Raw genomic sequence first — 18,074 nt, 5'->3', positions numbered from 1 at the left:
ATAAATATTACTAAGAAATTTAGTATAAACCGCAGTACTTTGTTTAGATATTATAAAGGCATTTAAGGCTTAAAAAAAGAGCAGTACAAAAACCTATTATTACTTAACGCTTAATAATTAAGAGATCTTATAAATTATATTAATTAACAGGCCAGCCATGGCTTATTCTACACCTATAATATAGTTAAGAACTTTGCATTTAAAATTACTTAAAAAAAGGCAGGAAGCAACTAGGTTTCGCGCTGGCTTAAGAAACATAATAATAAGCTTATAAGTGCCTATATAACTAGGATTAATTTTTTAAGAAAAAAGGCCAATTTGGCCTATAAATACTCTTTATACTTTAACTGCTTAAAGCGGAAAATGGATAAATATAAGGTGCTAGCTAAGAATACCTACAACATAAACAAAAAAAAATTTCTTATTAAAATACTTACAAAATACAAGAGGATCTTTTCCAAAAAAACCTATTTTTATTCAGGGATAAAGCAACGCCTACAGCCTGGAAATAAGGAGTAAATAACCACTATTACATGTATATTAGCTAATAAAAGGTCACTACCTCCAGGCCTTATTTACTAGTTAGCTGCATTTAAACTGCAGGACACCTGGCTTTAAAACTTTAAACTATAAACTTATAACTATTTTTTTGCCTTATCCATATCCGGATAAATAAATAATAACCTTGGATTAGCCTGGGTTAAACAAGTATTTAATAAATTAATAAGGGATAAAGCAAGAAGGCATTGGAGGCTTTTTCTCCTTAATAGCCATGGATTTTATATTATAATGCGCTTTCTAAAGTACTGCGAAGCTAATAAGATACTCGTGGCTACTTATCCGCCTTATTTAACTTATACTTTGCAGCCTTTAAATATTAGAATTTTCTCTTTTTTTTTTAAGGCATACACTAATAAACTAAATGTATTTATGTATTTTTGCCAAGGCCTTAGCACTATTATAAAGCAAGACTTCTTTAAATTATTCTAGGCGGTATGGGAAAAGGCTTTATCTCCTAAGAATATAAAAAGTTTATAAAAAGTAACTAGTTTATTCCCTTTTAATCCTAAGATTATACTAAGGCGCTTTAGGAAGAATATAAATAAAACTCCTATATTTACTAACAATCCGGAGGGCCCACTGCAAGCGAATAACTAAAAAAAGATTAATAAACTAATTAGGGAGATCTTTAAAGACCCTAAGCCTTAAAAGGTCAAGAAACTTAGTATTATAGTTCATTATCTTTATACAAAGCTTGTACTTATAAAGGCGCGCAGTCAAAGCCTTAAAAAGGCCTTAATTAATAAGAAAAAAAAAAGGCAACAAGGAAAGCTACTTATATTTTAACTCCAGGCACTAGAGGATGGCAATATAGTTTTCTACTCTTTTAAAAAAATTTAACAGGCCCGCGATCTCTAAAAGCAGAAAAATAAGGCTATATAACAAAAAAAGGCCAGGAAGGATAAAGATAAGCTACGCCAATAACAAGCTAAAGAAAAAAAGAAACAGTAAACTAAAAAAAACGCAAAAATAAGAGCTGCAAATGCAAAAAAACAACAGCTTAAAGCAAAGAGGAAGAAGGCTAAAAAAGACCACTAAAAGAAAAAGGCCCGTATAGCCAAAAAGGCGGAGAACTAGCTTTAAAATAGCTTTAAATTAGCCAAGCTAGGAAAGAGCAAGCCTCCAGCAACTTTAAAAGCGTCCCCTAAAAAAAAACTCCCCCCCCCCAGCCCTAAAGTTATTCCCAATACCCCAATCTTAGTAAATTGTTAAGGCCGCGAGATCCGGCTACCGCAGCGTTTTTAAAAGTCCTAAATTTATATATAAAGCAATTAGCTAGTGTAGAATACACCACCAAAATTTTAGGTTCTCATACCTTTTGTATGTGTTAAAAAGCTTCATTTTTTCTTGGTGGTGGAGATCGATTTTTGGGCGGCAGGTGGGTTTAGGCGGCAGATGAGTAAGCACGGTAGTGTTGGAGAAGCTGGAGGAGCGGCGCCGCCAGTTCCGCCTTGGAGGAGCTGCTTACCTAATCTCTCCAGGCGGCTTCCTCTTTCGGAGTTACGGATGCCTCAGGCAGAAATTAGTCATGTAAGATTAGGATAAGAATTAAGGGGTAAATAAAACATAAGATTTTTTAAAATTTAAAATAAATAAAAATATAAAAGTTTAATAGCTAAATATAAAAAAATTTAAGCTATATTTATCCTTTTTTTTTTATAATTTATTTTTTAATTAGGTTGTGAGATTTAGCCAAAGTTAAAAATTAATTTTTTTTTTATTTTTAAAAATTAGTTAAAGTTATTTAATTAAGTTTACCATAAAAATTTAAAAAAATTTTACTTTTTATTTAATATACCCCCTAGCATTTAAAAAAATAAAAATACTAATATTAAGTATTAAAAATAGCTTTAATTTTAATAAAACTAAGTTAATAAATAAATATTTTATAGCGCGGGCTATTAAGAAGTTTAGTAAGGTTATTTATTAATTAATTTTTTATTTTTATTTAATTAATTTTAATTTTTTTATTTTAATACTTCTTGCAAAGCTAGTAATAGTAAATATTAATATATTAAAGTTATATAATAAATATAAAATTATTTAAGTTAAGTAATTATATAATTTAAGTATTATTATAAAAAAAAGTATAATTTAACCTTTAAATTAAATTTTATAATATTAAAAAGTTTTTTTTATTATATAAGGTTTTTTACTTTCTTAATAATAGTAAGTAATTTAGCTTTAATAATAAAAGTAGTAATTATTTTTTATTTATTAGTATTTTAGTTAATTAAACCTTTAAATAGCTTTATAAGCTATTTATTAAAGCTTTATTAATTAAAATTATTACTAAAAAATATATTAAAAGCTATAGTAATAATTTTTTTAATATTAACTAAGTATTTAATGTTTAGGTTTTTTATAATAATAATATATTAAATAATATATTAAATAATATATTAAATAATATATTTAGTTACCTTAATATAAATTTTAATAAGTTATATTATATACTAAGCAAGTTTACTAGCTACTTTAAAGGTATTAAAGCATGTTATTATAATAAAATAAAAAAATAAGCTAATAAGTTATTAATATAAAAAAATATTTTACTTTATAAATATATAATTTAAAAGCACAAGTGTTAATTTTTCATAAATAAAAATATTTTTAATATTTTACTTAATATTATAAGGTTATATTTAGCTTATAAATTATTAATATAAAAATCTTAAAGTAACTAAATTTTTTAATTATAATAATTATAAATAATTTTAATATTTAAAAACTACTTTACTTTACTAAGATTTTATTATTTATATATATATACTTTATATATTTAATAAAGTTAATGGCCTTTTTTTAGCTTTAGCTAATTTTTTACTTATAATAAGTATATTATTAATAAAAAAAATAATTATAAAATACTTTATAATAAAAAATAAGGCTTTTTTAGCACTAGGTTAAAGCTATATTTAAAAAATATTAAAAATATTTTTTTTATTAAATATATAATAATTATTTAAGGCTATATAATAATTAATTTAACTTAAATACTTTATTTTTAACACGCCAGGGGCCAGGTGGTATTTTAATATATATTTTTTTTATTTATAAAGCTTTAAATAAAGGCATTAATAATATTTAATTAAATAATATTAAGGTTAAAATAAGTAATAAATATTATTATAAGTTAGAATAATTAGGTAGCAAGAGTTATTATTATAATATTAATATAATTAATAAATTAAAAAAATTTTTAGCGCAAAGGCGTGCTTTAAATTTATTTAAATAGCTAGTAGTATTAAATTTATATTTAAATATTTATATAAGTAATATAATAATTTTGCTTTTTAATATAAAAATAATTTTAAAAGTATAAAGTTTTTTAAAAGTACTAAATTTAACTTTAATAACCTTTATAAACTAGTTTTTATATAAATACTTTATAAGTTTTGCCTAGTTTTTTAGTTTTTTTTAAAGTTAATTTTAATAAATAACTTTACTTAATGCCTCTTGCAATGGTCTGGGAGGCTTAAAAATTATTAAATAAAAAAAATATAATATTTAGTAAAAATTTTTATTAGCTAATAAAAAAGTTTAGTATAAAAAACTTTAAAAAAGGCTTTTATTTTAGGTAGTTTTTATTTATAAAATTTTTTAAATCTTACTTTTAGTACAGGCGGTTATATTAAGCCTTTTTATTTAATTTAACCTATGTAATTAAAAGTTTAGGATTAAGATTTTACTCCCCTTTTTTATATTAATTTTATATAATTTTAAGTTAAATTTAATAAAAAAAAGTAATATTAATATTTTTTTTTATTATTATTTTTATTTATATTATTTTTTAATTATAAAAGCCCTTTAACACTATTATTTTTAAAGTTAAAAATTTTTTTATTTTTCTTACTTTTTACTACCTAGTTAGGTATTATTAAAATAATTTTATAATTATTATAGGTTTAAAAGCTTTAATTAATTATAATATTTACTAAGCTTAGGCTAGTAGTAAAAGTAAGTAAAATTATAAAATTTTTATTATTATATAATATTAAATTACTAGGTAAGTTAAAAATAACTTTATTTTAAGTATTAATTTTAGCATAAGGTTTATTATTTTTAACCTTTTTATTCTTACCTATTTTTATATTATTAGGCTTGGGAGTAGGCTTATTTTAATTATTAAATTTAAAAGAATTATTTTTAAAGCTAATAAAAAATAATATATTAACTAGTTTTTTTTATTAATATATGCTAGGATAGCATATTTTAAACTAGCTATATAAATTAAGTTATTTTTATTATAAGTTCTTGCCTTATTAAATATTATATTTTTTACTTAAATAATTAAATATTATATGGCTTTAGCGCGAGGGTTTTAAATTTTTTTAAATATTATAAGCTTTTTTATATTTATAAAAATATTTAATAACTACTCTTAGCTTTATTTTATAAAAGTTAGGGATTTTTAGTTACTAATAAGTAAGTAATTTAAACTTAAAAATATTAGCTATATTTACTAGGTAAGTATTACCTATTAATACTTAAAACTTTTAAAGTAGTATAAATTATTTTTTTTTATTTTTTATAAGCATGTAATTTAATATATAAATAAATATTTTTATAATTTTAAATATAAAATTTTAGGGTATATTAGTAGCTAATAAAAGTATTTTAATTTTTTATAAAATAATTTTTTTTAATTACTTGCTTATGCTATTTTATTTAGGTATATTAAAAATAATAATTTTAAAGGTTAAACCCTATTATTTTTTAATAAATTTAAAGTTATTTAAAAGCTATAATATCTTATTATTTATATAAAAAAATTAAATATAAAGGCTAAATTACTTAAAATATAAGTATTAAATAATTAAATAGCATGCTAGTAATTATTTTTTTAATATATAATATTATTTACCTTATTTAAGTAATATTATTTAAAAAATAAAAAGTGTATTTTATATTATTTTAAAATATTTTAAAAGTAAGAATATTAAAGTAAATCCTTTTAAAGGGTTAAGTTACTTTAATTAATTTAATTTATAATATTTACTTAAGAAATTACAAGAGTTTACATGGCGTGTAAAGTAGTTTTTTTTTTTTACTTTTTATTAAAAAGCTAAGGCGCTAGATTAATTTATATACTAGTTATAAATATTAGGAATTTAAATACTATGTTAGTGTTAAAGTAGCCTATATACTTATACTAAATTTTTAGGCTTTTTAATAATATTTTTAAAGTTATAAAGTATTAAATTTTTATTTTTATTATAATATAAAAGGCCTTAATCTTTTTATTATTATTAATATTAAATTTCTTGTAGTAAAGTATGTATAATTTATAGTATTATTTAAGTATATAAAAATTTATTTTTTAAAAGTTTTTAAAAGTTTTTTTATAACTACTAAAATATAAATTTACTAATATAACTTTATTAAGAAATATAATAAAAATATAAAAGCTAGGAATATAAGTATAATTTTTAAATTTTAAAAGCCTTTTTAAGTTATTTAGTCCCTTGTAAAAAACACAAAGTATATTAAACTTTTTAATTTTATTAATAATATTATTAATAAAAATAATATTATTTTTAAAGGCATTATAAATATTAATTATTTTAGTAAGGTTATTAATAATATATATAAAAAATCTAAAGTTAATAATAACACTTTTATATAGGCTGTATTATAAGCTATTAAATAATAAATAAGTAATTATTATTATAACTTTTTTTAGGTTTTTAAAATTATTTTTTAGCCTTAATTTTAAATATTATTATATTAAATCTAAATTTTTTAAAGATATTTAATACTCTTTTTTTAATAGTTAAATCCTATATATTTTTTTTACTTTTTATAAAGTTTTTTTTTAAGGTTCTTAATCTTTTAAAGCTTTTTTAGTGTTAAAATACTAATAAAAAGTAATAAAATATAAATAATTATATACTAGGCATGTTAGCTTTAATTTATTATTTTTATTTTTACTATTTTTTTTAGATTTCTTGTTATTTTTAGTATTTTTATTTTTTTTTATTTACTAAGTTATTTTTTTAAGCATGGTAAAGGTGCTATTTATTAGCTATTATTTAAATTTATTATATATAATATAAATAGCCTAAAGTATATAAAATACTTTAAACTTTTTAATAGTATTAATAAAGTTTTTTTTTAAAAAAAAATAGCTATATAAAGCCTTTAACTAAACTTTTTATTAATAATTATAGTAATATATATAAAGTTTTAAAGTATATTAGTATTTTAATTACTAATAAAAATATTAAACTTTTTAGCTTTAATAAATATACTAACCTAGTAGTTATATTAATTATTAATTTATTTTTTAATAAAAAGGCCTTAGTAAATAGCTACCTTTTTTTATTTTACTTTAATTTTTATTTTATAGGTAATATTAAATTATATATAATACTTTATAAAAAATTAAAATATTATATATAAATATTCTTAGCTATATAAAAGTTACTAGTAAAAGCTAAATATAATTAAAATTATATAAGTTATTATTATACCTAGCAAAGCTTTATATTTTTTTTTAAAAAAAATATTTTTTTATTATATTATAATATTTATTTTATTTATTAAATATTAAATAATTTATTTAAAGTTTACCTTTTTTAAAAATATTAAAGTAGTAATCTTTAAAAATTAGCCTTGGGCTAATAAAAATAAGTAATAAGTTTTTATTATTAATTAAAAAATTAATATAATTTTATATTATAAGGCTTATAGCTATTAATTTAATAATTTAATATTATAAATATTATATATTAAGGTTATTTAAAGTAATAATATTAAACTAGGTATTTATAGGTAAAAATTAAAAGTTTTTTATAATATATTATATAGTAAATAAAAAGAACTTTAAAAGTTTAAATTTAAGTAATAAATAGCTTTAAAAATAATTATATAAATAATATTTAAAAAAGTAAAGTATAAGCCGGGCTTATAACTTTTAAAGTTATAAATATTTTAGGTAAAAATTAGTTATATAAAATTAGAATAAAAATTAAGAAGTAAATAAAATATAAAATTTTTTAAAATTTAAAATAAATAAGAATATAAAAGTTTAATAACTAAATATAAAAAAATTTAAGCTATATTTATTTTTTATTTTTTTTTATATTTTATTTCCTAATTAGGTCGTGAAATCCGGCTAAAGTTAAAGGTTAATTTTTTTCCTATCTTTAAAGGTTGGTTAGAGTTATCCAACTAAGTTTGCCGCGGAGATCCAAGGGATCTCCACCTCTTGTCCAACATCCTCCGCCTTGTTCCTCGCTCGTTCCTCCGCTCCCCTTCCTTCTCACTCACTCCCGCTTGAACAAGCCACGATCGAGGAAGAGGGCTGCCATTGCCTGCAACTACTGCCGCTGAAGGTAGCTGTCATCCGATCTCTACCAACCGAATACTGCTAATTGTCAGGAAACGCCGGTGTGACGGAGCACAGCCGACATGCTCGCTCTGCCAGGCTGCGAACAAACACTGCTCCTACCCAGCGGTTCAGTCATGAGTCTCCCTACCCGCAAGCGTCTCCGTGGCTGAGATCGTCGATAATCCAGATCCAATGACGATGATTCTACCGATCGTCTAGCTCGGCTAGAGTCTATTCTGGCGGAGCAGGCACGCGCCCTATAATCGCTTCGCGACCAGATAGGTAAGCATTCCGGTACCGGCCGACGAACCACTCCCTCGCCACGAAGGCTTTGTTCGGCGTATAAACAATGGCGAGGCGGAGATACCGGTTGCGATGCCGCCTGCAATGGAGTCGGAAACACCGGTCGATTACCTGGGGTCGATGACAATCCCTATCGGACATGCCACGACCACAGGCAATTTACTACATACCGCTCCTATCAAGGCTCTGCTTGGAGACTATCGTAGCAACCTGTTTCTCCGAGTGGAGCAGAAACGCCCGCTTCCCCCGGAGCTGTCTCTCTCTGTTCACTCCGGGGAGATTTCGCCGCCAGCCCTCGATAGGTTGACCGTCGCGCTGGTGAATCACTATTTCCAAGCTATCCATCCGAAACACCCAATTCTCGGCCGAAACCGGTTCGATGTCATGTACACCTCACTCGACTCTCAGGCATCCACGTTTAGCTACGTGTCAGTCCTCGTATTGATGGTTCTTGCCGTGGCTAAACTTGACATGAAACTCCCTGCAGCGGAGGGTCACCTTCCTGGGATCGAGTATACTCGTCCAGGACTACAATACGTACTCCGAACGTGGGCAGATGTATGTTGCACCGCCATCCATCTCTCGCAGTCTCTTGCCCTTGCCGCCCTGTACTACGGCTACCTGGGCCGCCCACTTCAAAGCCGGCGTCTGGTCCACATGGCGTCGACTAATATCCAGCATGCTTTCTTTCAATGGACAAATCTGCGAAACCAGAATCTGCTTCGAGCATGCTGGACTATTTTTGTCCTATAATGTGACCTCGTGGCTGAATACCATATGCCTCGAAGTGGGATTGAGAATCTTATCAACCAGCTGCCGTACCCCGACTGCGGCCCGTTCCCTCGGCCATATGAATCTTTATGGCTGGCGAACATCTCCGCACGAAAGCTACTTAACCGCATCCACTGCACAATATATGCCTCCAATTCTTTGGCTTGGGATGATCCGCTACCGGGCGCACTGTTCGCTTTAGCGGACGAACTGGCTCTGCAACAGCAGACATGGTGGGATCTTGTGCCGGCGTCAATCAAGCCGGAGCTTAACAAAGACGACCCCAGCCCGAACGAAGCAATCCTGTTGCTCCGGTACCATGCCTGCGGCGATATCATTGCCCGGCCCTTTCTCCACAACATCTGTTCACAGCGACGCAGCACTCGACCATTTGACGATACCTTCAATCAAGCACTCACATGCCTTGACCATTGCCGCGCCTTTCTCCGTATTGTCCCAACAGTACTCGATAGGGCCGCATCCATCTATCGGAATCTATCTTCATTCGTTCGTCTTCTTCGCGAATACTACTTCTAAACCTTGACTAACCTGTACTAGTACACTAGCCGCAGTCGTCAACCTGGCCCTCGCATCCCACTCTTCCTGCCTGCGCGATGTGGTTGCCGACATCCAGACCCTTGAAGACCGAGCAATTGCCATACTTGGGCCGTGGGGGAAAAATGGCTCCAGCGTCGAGGCGATGCTTCGACTAGCCATCTCATTGCGTGACAAAGGGCGAATTATGCGCATGATCAGGTAGTATTTGGTAACAATGAATCTAACCTGCATATCTATAGTTCTCTAGATTATCTACTACAACATCCACAACTGCGGAGACGTTTTTTGAACTGGTACCCACAAAGCACTGGTACACCCCGGGGTACACCCTCCAACCACCAATCTGTGCATCATACCAAGCGAATGTGCTCGAGTCTAGAGTAATTTCAACCTGCTTATCCTCTCCAGGAGCCACATCGACCTTTTCAAACCCAGCTAGTCCTTTCGCGACACGCTGATCTGTCGGAATCGCATCAGAAGTGGAAACATAGATTTGGACGACTTCCTTCCCAGAGCAGCTGCCGATGTTCGTCACAACGGCATAAATTCGCGCCTCGCGCGTCCCATCTGCGTCGAGGCTACCGTGAACTTGGACGTCACTGACCCGGAAGCTAGTGAAGGACAATCCATATCTGAACGGCCAAAGCGGCTCCAGGCTATGCGCGTCGAACCAACGGTACCCGACGAGTACCCCTTCTCCGTACTAAGCCTTGTTAGTATCTGCATTCCCTGGGAACCACGAATGCAAGCCGTGGTCTTCGATACGCTTCGGGAAGGTGACAGGAAGCCTTCCCGATGGGTTGACTTTGCCAAGTAGGACGGAAGCCAGAGCGTTTCCATTCTCCTGCCCTTGATACCAGGCGTGCACGATTGCAGGGACTTGGTCCACCCACGGCATAGAAGTAGCACATGCGGACTGGGTGACGACCACTGTGTTGACATTCACGGATGCGTTTGCCTGAATGAGCGTGTCCGTCCGGCGTGGAAGAGACAGTGAAACGCGATCGCATCCTTCGCGTCCGGTGTTGTTATTATGCCAGCAACCAAAACAACTACGTCCGCAGTTTTCGCGGCTGCCACCGCAGCGCTAAACATGGCATCCTTGTTGTGCTGGATCAGCATGCCGACGTTGACTCCGGCAATGCGGTGGAAGAGCGTATTCACGAGGTCGGGTCGGCGGAGGCACAACAACACTGTCAACCCTGAATGCGTAGTTCCGGCCTGCGCTGAGATACATCATAGCCGACTTGTCCGGGCTGCTGCAGTTCATGAAGTTGGCGCAGATCCGAGTCCATTCCGTATTGTCGATCGACAGCTCGTCCACATAAACCTCGGCCTTCCCGGTGTTGGACAGGCTGAAGTCATACGTTCCGCTGATGGTTGGTGTGAATACGCCCCTAGCGCGGAAACAAAAGCGCTTCCCCTTCAGTTGGGCAGGGATGTCTCCGTCGCTCATCAGGTAGACCAGCGAGTCCTGCCAGTACGTTGTGGCGACGACACCTCCTTCGAACTGGTGGCCCTGGTAAAAGTCAACTTGGACGCCCTGGGCAGAGCCATCGGGTGTCTTGAGGATGTCTCCCAGCAGTGGCAGGTGCAGATGGGTGAGGATGCCTTGCTCGTAGGTAATCTCCAGCTGTGGATTGGCGACTTTGGCGGCCGTTACCAGGGAATCGTACGGATTGGTCACGTAGTAGGGGTTGACAATGGCACTGCCACTACCACCAGCCGTGGGCGTCTTTGCATTGGGCCCGATGATGGCGAGTTTTCTCAGCGTCGTCGGTCGCAGGGGAAGAAGTCCGTTCTCATTTTTCAGCAGCACGATTCCATCTTCGGCTGCTTCTCGTGCGGTGGCGCGGAACTCGGAGCGATCCAGCATTTGCTCGCCGTCCATGACACTGACGCTGGACTCGTCGATCTCCATTGCTGGGTTATCTGTACTGCCTCCTGACCAGCACCCTGCTCGGTTAAGAAGCTTCAATACGCGGAGAACTGAAGAATTGATATCTTCCTCTTCCGAAACCACTCCCTCTTTGACAGCGTCCTCAAGTGCCTTCCCGTATCTCAATGCCGGTCCAGGCATCTCCAGGTCCGTCGAAGCCTTGATACTTTCAACTGTCGAATTCAGTCCTCCCCAGTCACTCATAACCAGCCCCTGGTATCCCCATTCCTCCCGCAGAATATCCTTGATCAGAGTCCGACTGCAATCCGCGTGAACTCCGTTGATCTTCGGATACATGGCCGTCCACGGATCCGCGTCCAAAGTCATCTGGAACGGTCGGAGGTACATCTCGCGCAATGTCCGCTCATCAATGGCCTCGTCCATGTTGAACCGGCGAGTTTCTTGATCGTTCGCAACAAAGTGTTTCGCGCAAGCGCCGACTCCTTCGCTCTGCACGCCAGTAATGTATTCCCTCGCCAGGGACCCCGTAAGAAACGGATCCTCTCCAAAGTTCTCGAAATTCCGATCGCTGAGGTCCATTGTCGGTGCCAGCAATACATGCGCTTGCTTGTTATGCGCTTCCGCACCCAGAACAGCCCTGATGCGCCGCACAATGTCGTGGTCAAATGTCGCTGCGAGCGATATTCCGCTGGGGATGAAAGTTGTGCGCGACCCCTCGGTCCATTTCGCACCGCGCACACCGGCCGGCCCGTCTGTTGCTTTCAGCGAGCGGATTCCGAGACATGGGATGGGTGTTGTTTCCCACATATTCTTGCCGGAAAGGAGGGCTCATTTTTCGGACAGCGTTGGGGCGTGGAGGAGGGTGGTGACCGTGGTGTCGGCATCATTGTCTGCTGCCATCTTGCCACTGCACTAGGGAGCAATGGAATGCAATTGGAAATGTGTCTCCTTATTGCAGTGATAGCTGTCTCTTTAAATGATTATCGTGACGATGCCGTTCGTTGTGACTGGAGCGGCAGAGGCGGGCCCCTACCGCTGCCAACATTCATATCTCAAACTACCATCCCATGGCCTCGACCAAACCCAGCGCTCGCGGCGTAAGCATCGCCAGCTTCACCAACATGTTTACTGTTGGTACCGTGTACGCCCTTAGTATCTTGCAAACCGAACTCCCAAGACTCTTTGACGATGCAATCCCCCACAGCTACTCATATTCCTTATCCGCGGCGTTGTGTTGATGACATTCTCTCGCCTTCGCACTCCACTTACGTTTCTAGTGGCCGTTGCGTCGGTCTTATTCAGCCATGGAGTCGGGTTTAGTACACTCCCCGGTGTCATCAAGAGTAGAGTTGATGGATCGTCTTTCGCGTACGAATACGGCCTGGTCCTTACGACTTGGGGATTGGCGGGTGTGGTGGGGAGTGGAATCGATGCGCTTGCTACGCCTGAATCCGGCGATTTTACTGCTGTGAGTACGGTTCTTGGAGACCTGACGCTGGGGTTTGCGTTGGGTATAGGCTTGATTTATTCTGGTCTTGCTGGAAGTGGGTGCCTGAGGCCACCGGCGGCCTTAGGGCTCCGGTGGAGGAAGGTTATTCCAGCCCAAATAGCCACCCGTAAAACTCTTTATTTATCCCTAGAATATTTAGCTTAATACACCAAGTAATATAAAAGACTTTTATATATAGTAATTATTTATTTTTTTTAGTAGGTTATAAGCCCGGGTTTGCTTAACTTATATACCTAACTAAAAGTCTTTTTTTTTTTAAGTTAACCTATACTAACTAAATACATGGCATTTTCTTATTTTGCCTATCTAGCTTTATATTTTTTTTATAACTTTATTAATTATTATAGTAGTTAAAAAGCCCTATGCTTAAGGCAAAGGCCTTATTATAGGGGTATAAATACTATAGCTTTATTTTATTTTACTTTAAATTTTTTATTTTTTTTTTTTWTTTTTACCTTTTTAATTAGCTTTTAACTTTATAAATATCCGCTTCCTAGGGCCACATGTATTTAATTTTTTAATAAAAATAAGTTTTTTTTAGTAATTAAAAAGTTTTAGAACCTTTAAAGGCACTATAACACCTTTAGGTTTCTTAATTTAAACTTTAACTTTAACTACTTCTTAAAAATTTAAATTAACCTTTAAATATTTAACTAGCCGTTCCCAGTTACTAGTTTTTTTTTTTTTTTTATAATTATCCTAGTATAGGCTTTAGCCTATTTAACCTTAATCTTACTATAGTAACTTCTTAGGGCTTACTATCCCTAACTACCTTAAATTTTTAATCCCCAAGTACTTTAATTCCCGGTACTTAAACCACTCTAATTCTTTTACTATTTAGTTCTTTTATGTTTAGTTTTTTTACACCAAGCTAAAATAAAAAAAATAACCTTAATTAAAGTAGAAAACATCCTAGTTTTAACCTTAAAAAACTAATAGGTTAAATAAAACTAGCAGGTATCCCTAGAACTTTAAAAGGCCAGCTATAGCTACCTTTTAAAGTAGCTAAACTAAAGGCACCCTGTAAAAATTTTTACTATTTTTTTTTTTATTATACTAGCTCTGGCAGGCAAAGATACTAAGACCCCTAGCTAATAATTTATTATAAGCCAAGCTAAAAACACAAGTATTAATAATAAAGTTTTAATTACCACTATGCCTCTTGTTTAGCCTATTATTAAAACCATTATTATTAAGGTTATTATTAAGCCTACACCCCTAGTAAACCATAATAAGGCTAAGATCTAGTAGCAAAACTAAGACCATGCCATAACTTTAATTTTTAGCTATTTAGGTTTTAATTTATAAAATCTCTTTACTAATAAATAAATAGTTTATAAACTACTTAACAAGATTAAAAGTTACTTAAAACCTAATATTAATACCATGATTTTTAAGGCCTGGGCTAACCTAATATTTTTATTTTATAATAAAAGTATTCCTAACCTTAGCAAGAAACTTAGGAAGATTTAGCAGGAATTTACCTATATTAATATTACTTTTTTAATTAAGCTTGCTATTACTACCTTTTATTAAGCCCTGGGTAATTAATTTAATTATTTTAAGGCTATATACTTTAATAACTATATTATTAAATACCTTCCAGGGGATATTACCACGCTAATTACCTTTTTAAATAATTTTATAATTACTACTAAGTTTATAAAATTAAACTAGAACTAGGGTACTAGTACCCTAGTACTTTTTTTTAGCAAGGTATCTAAGCCTAATACTAAATACTATAAGAACTACCTTAATATTATTTAAATATATAAAAATAAGGGTACTGTAAATATTATTACATGTTATTATTTTTATTATAACACGCTATTTTATAACTAAAAAACCTATTATTAACTTTATTTTAAGCTTAAAATTACTTAAAAAAACTTCTAGGGTGGCAAGGGCGCTAAGCACCCCTAAAAAAATTTTAAATTTAGGGAAAATATAAAGCCTATATTTAAGCTAGTACTTATAGCTTAAATTAGCTTTAATTTTAAGTAAAAAACTATTTAAAATAGTTTTATTTAATAAATTGCCTTAAATAATAATTATACATAATATATTACCTATAATTACTTTTTATTTTAAAACCTTAAGCCTTATACTAGCCCTGGTATTAAGAATATTAGCCCTAAAGTTTTTAGCACCTAGGGTATTAATATTATTAAAATCCCCTATTATATTAATAGCTAGCTTAAAATCCTGGCTTTAAATAATATTTTATATTACCTTAATATATTTTTCACGCTAATTTTTATTTTTTAGCTACTAAATAAGCGTTGCTTAGTTAGCTTTAGGTAATAAAATATAAAAGCTAAAAAATTATAAGGTGCTAATATTATTACCCTATATAACTATAAATTAGCTTAGTATATAGCCACTAAAGTTTATAAAATATTTTTTTTTAACCTTTACCAGGGCCTAGTAATACTAGCTATTTTAATACTAGTAGCCTTTATTTTTTAAAATAAATTTTCTTATTTTTAGTATTAATAAATAGGCCACACCTTTAAAAATTAGCTTAATAAAATAAAAAAGGTGGTCCGCGGCATGCACATGCCTAAAAACTATATTTATAAATCTTATATTATTACACGCTAGCAGGCCAAGCCTTATAAAAGCATTATAATATTTATTAATTAATTATTTAAACTACTTTATATAAACGTCTCCGGCCTATATTTACTTTTATTTAATAAAAAGGCATATATTAACTTTATTATAAATAATAAATCCTATTATTACTAGGTTACAGCGCTAGCTAGCAAGAATAAATTTATTACTTAGGCCTTTATTATTATTTACTAGTATAACACACCTAAACTCCTACTGCGCCGCGTATGCTATAATTAAAAGGGGGAGAATATTTATAACCTATAATACTTTATTTATAGCTTTAAAGCTATTATAAAAATATTTAGTATAAACTAGCATAAATAAAATAACCATGCTAAAGTACTTATTAATAAGCTACTTAGTTTTATATAGTTTATATTATATAATACTAAAGCCCTAGCTAACATGTGGTCTAAGTTTTATAAAAATACTAGTTATTTATATAATTAAACTTTATATTTTACACTAAATAATATTACACTATTTAAAGCCTGGTATAGCCACTAGCTAAATATCTTTTATATTTATATTTTTTAGTTCAAGGTCTATGTTTTAAACCTATTAAAAAAGTAAAAAAAGCTTTGTAAGGATAGTAAAACAAGAACTAAAAAACTAGTTAGGTTTAATAAAAAAATAAATAAGTTATACCAGGTTTTCCTGGACAATAGCCACGTGGTTTTAGTATATAATATTAATATTATTAAGAATTATTGCATTAGGCCAGATTTTTTACTAAAAGCAACTGCTTTAGCGCCTTTAGGGATTTTTATCCCTAAGGCTCCAGTGCCTTTAAAAACCTCCATCCCTAAGACTTTAACCCCTCCAGGGATCTTTATCCCTAAGGCATTACTTTTAAGCCCTTTAGGAATCTTTATCCCTAAGGCGCTTAAAGCTCCTATTTTTTTAAAAATCTTTATCCCCAAGAGCTTACCAGCTAACACTAACCTAAATATTAAAGGGAACCTTAAAAATAAATCCCTAAAGAGCCTAGCTTTTAGGGACCTTTTTAGGTATATAAACCCCAAGGATCTAGTAATAAAAGCTATTAATTTAATTATTAAAGCTAACATATTCCTAAAAAACCTAGATTTTAACTATAACACCAGCCTAGTATATTATACACGCGCTTAGGCTACTATAAATCCTAAAAAAGCTTTTTAAATCCTAGACAAGCTAGCCTACCTATTTTATTCCTAAAATATTACTAAAGTCACGTGAAATAGGATTACCCTAGCTAGTAAACCTTATTTAAATAACCTTTAAGTACTAGCTAGCAAGCCTAGCTTAAATAATATTCTAGTATTAGCTATAACACTTTACAAGTAAATTTTTAAAAAAAATAAATTAATAGTTTAGCAAGCTAAGGCTAAAAATAAATAAAATAAGTAATTTAAGGGCATGCAGGAAAAATATAATTTTTTAATAAAAAACAAGACCTAGGATTTTATTAACCTGCTAGCTAAAAAATACTTACTCCCTAGTAAATAGGTCCTAAAAATTAAAAAAAAACTAGAAGGCTAAATCCTCCGCTATAAGGCTTGCTAAATAATTTATAGCTTTAAGTAAATTTATAGGCTTAACTATTACAAGACCTTTACTAAAATAGTAAAGCTAATAAGCTATAAGCTACTTTTTGCTATTATTACCATGCTAAACCTTAAAATTAAATAAATAAATATAAAAATAGCGTTTTTATATAAGAATATTAATATTATAATTTTTATAAAGTAGCCTTACCTTTTTATTAATAGCTTTAAGTATATTTACTAGCTTTAAAAGGCTTTTTATAACTTAAAGTAAGCACCGCGGATCTGGTACTAATTACTTATAGATTTTTTAGCTATATTAGGCTTTTATTTTATTTATTTAAACCTAAAAGTCTTTACTAATAGCAAGATTTTTATTATTATATATATAAATAATCTCTTGCTAGTTAATAAAAATAAAATCTAGATTTAAAAAATTAAAAATGCCCTAAGTAAGTACTTTAAAATATTTAATTTTAGCCCGTGCTATTACTATTTTAATATAAAGGTTTATTAAAATTAGGCTAACTAAATACTTTAGCTTTTTTAGCTTGGCTATATAAATAAGATCCTTTACTAATTTAGCATAAATAATTTTAAGGTTTATAGCATGTTAATAAATCCCTGCTTAAAGCTAAAGCCTGCTCCCAAAAAGTACTTAGCTTTAGTAAATATTTTAAAATAATATTAAAGTGCTATTAAGTTTTTAATATACCTTATACTAGGTACTTAAGCTAATATTACCTACCCCATATTTATTTTAAGCTATTTTTTTACTAAACTTATAAAAAAGCACGTAGTAACTATTAAGCGCGTGTTTTATTATTTTTAAGGCTTTGTAAACTATAAACTAGTATTTTTTAGGGATTTTTAACCACTAATTAGCTATACTAATACTAACTAGGGTAATAACCCGGAAACACGCTGTTTTACCTCTAAATATATATTTTATGTGGGTTTTACAGCCATTAGCTAGTCTTTTAAGTATTA

At 31.0% G+C, this 18,074-nt stretch overlaps 2 protein-coding genes across 2 annotated transcripts; one reads left to right on the top strand and one right to left on the bottom strand.

Moving 5' to 3' along the window:
- Positions 1–10,616: 10,616 nt before the first annotated feature.
- DSM5745_03870 (uncharacterized protein) lies at positions 10,617–12,236 on the bottom strand (the record flags this gene model as incomplete). The annotated part of the gene is made up of 1 exon (XM_026745886.1): positions 10,617–12,236. One exon carries the CDS (start codon positions 12,234–12,236, stop codon positions 10,617–10,619), a length of 1,620 nt encoding a protein of 539 aa, XP_026604882.1.
- Positions 12,237–12,496: 260 nt separating this feature from the next.
- DSM5745_03869 (uncharacterized protein) lies at positions 12,497–12,952 on the top strand (the record flags this gene model as incomplete). Its single annotated transcript, XM_026745885.1, has 3 exons — positions 12,497–12,662; positions 12,707–12,897; positions 12,947–12,952. 3 exons carry the CDS (start codon positions 12,497–12,499, stop codon positions 12,950–12,952), a joined length of 363 nt encoding a protein of 120 aa, XP_026604881.1.
- Between the last annotated feature and the right edge of the window lie 5,122 nt (positions 12,953–18,074).

This window comes from Aspergillus mulundensis (assembly GCF_003369625.1).
Source record: "Aspergillus mulundensis strain DSM 5745 chromosome Unknown scaffold_3, whole genome shotgun sequence".
Taxonomy (NCBI): domain Eukaryota; kingdom Fungi; phylum Ascomycota; class Eurotiomycetes; order Eurotiales; family Aspergillaceae; genus Aspergillus; species Aspergillus mulundensis.
This window is presented reverse-complemented; position numbering and strand designations above follow the sequence as displayed.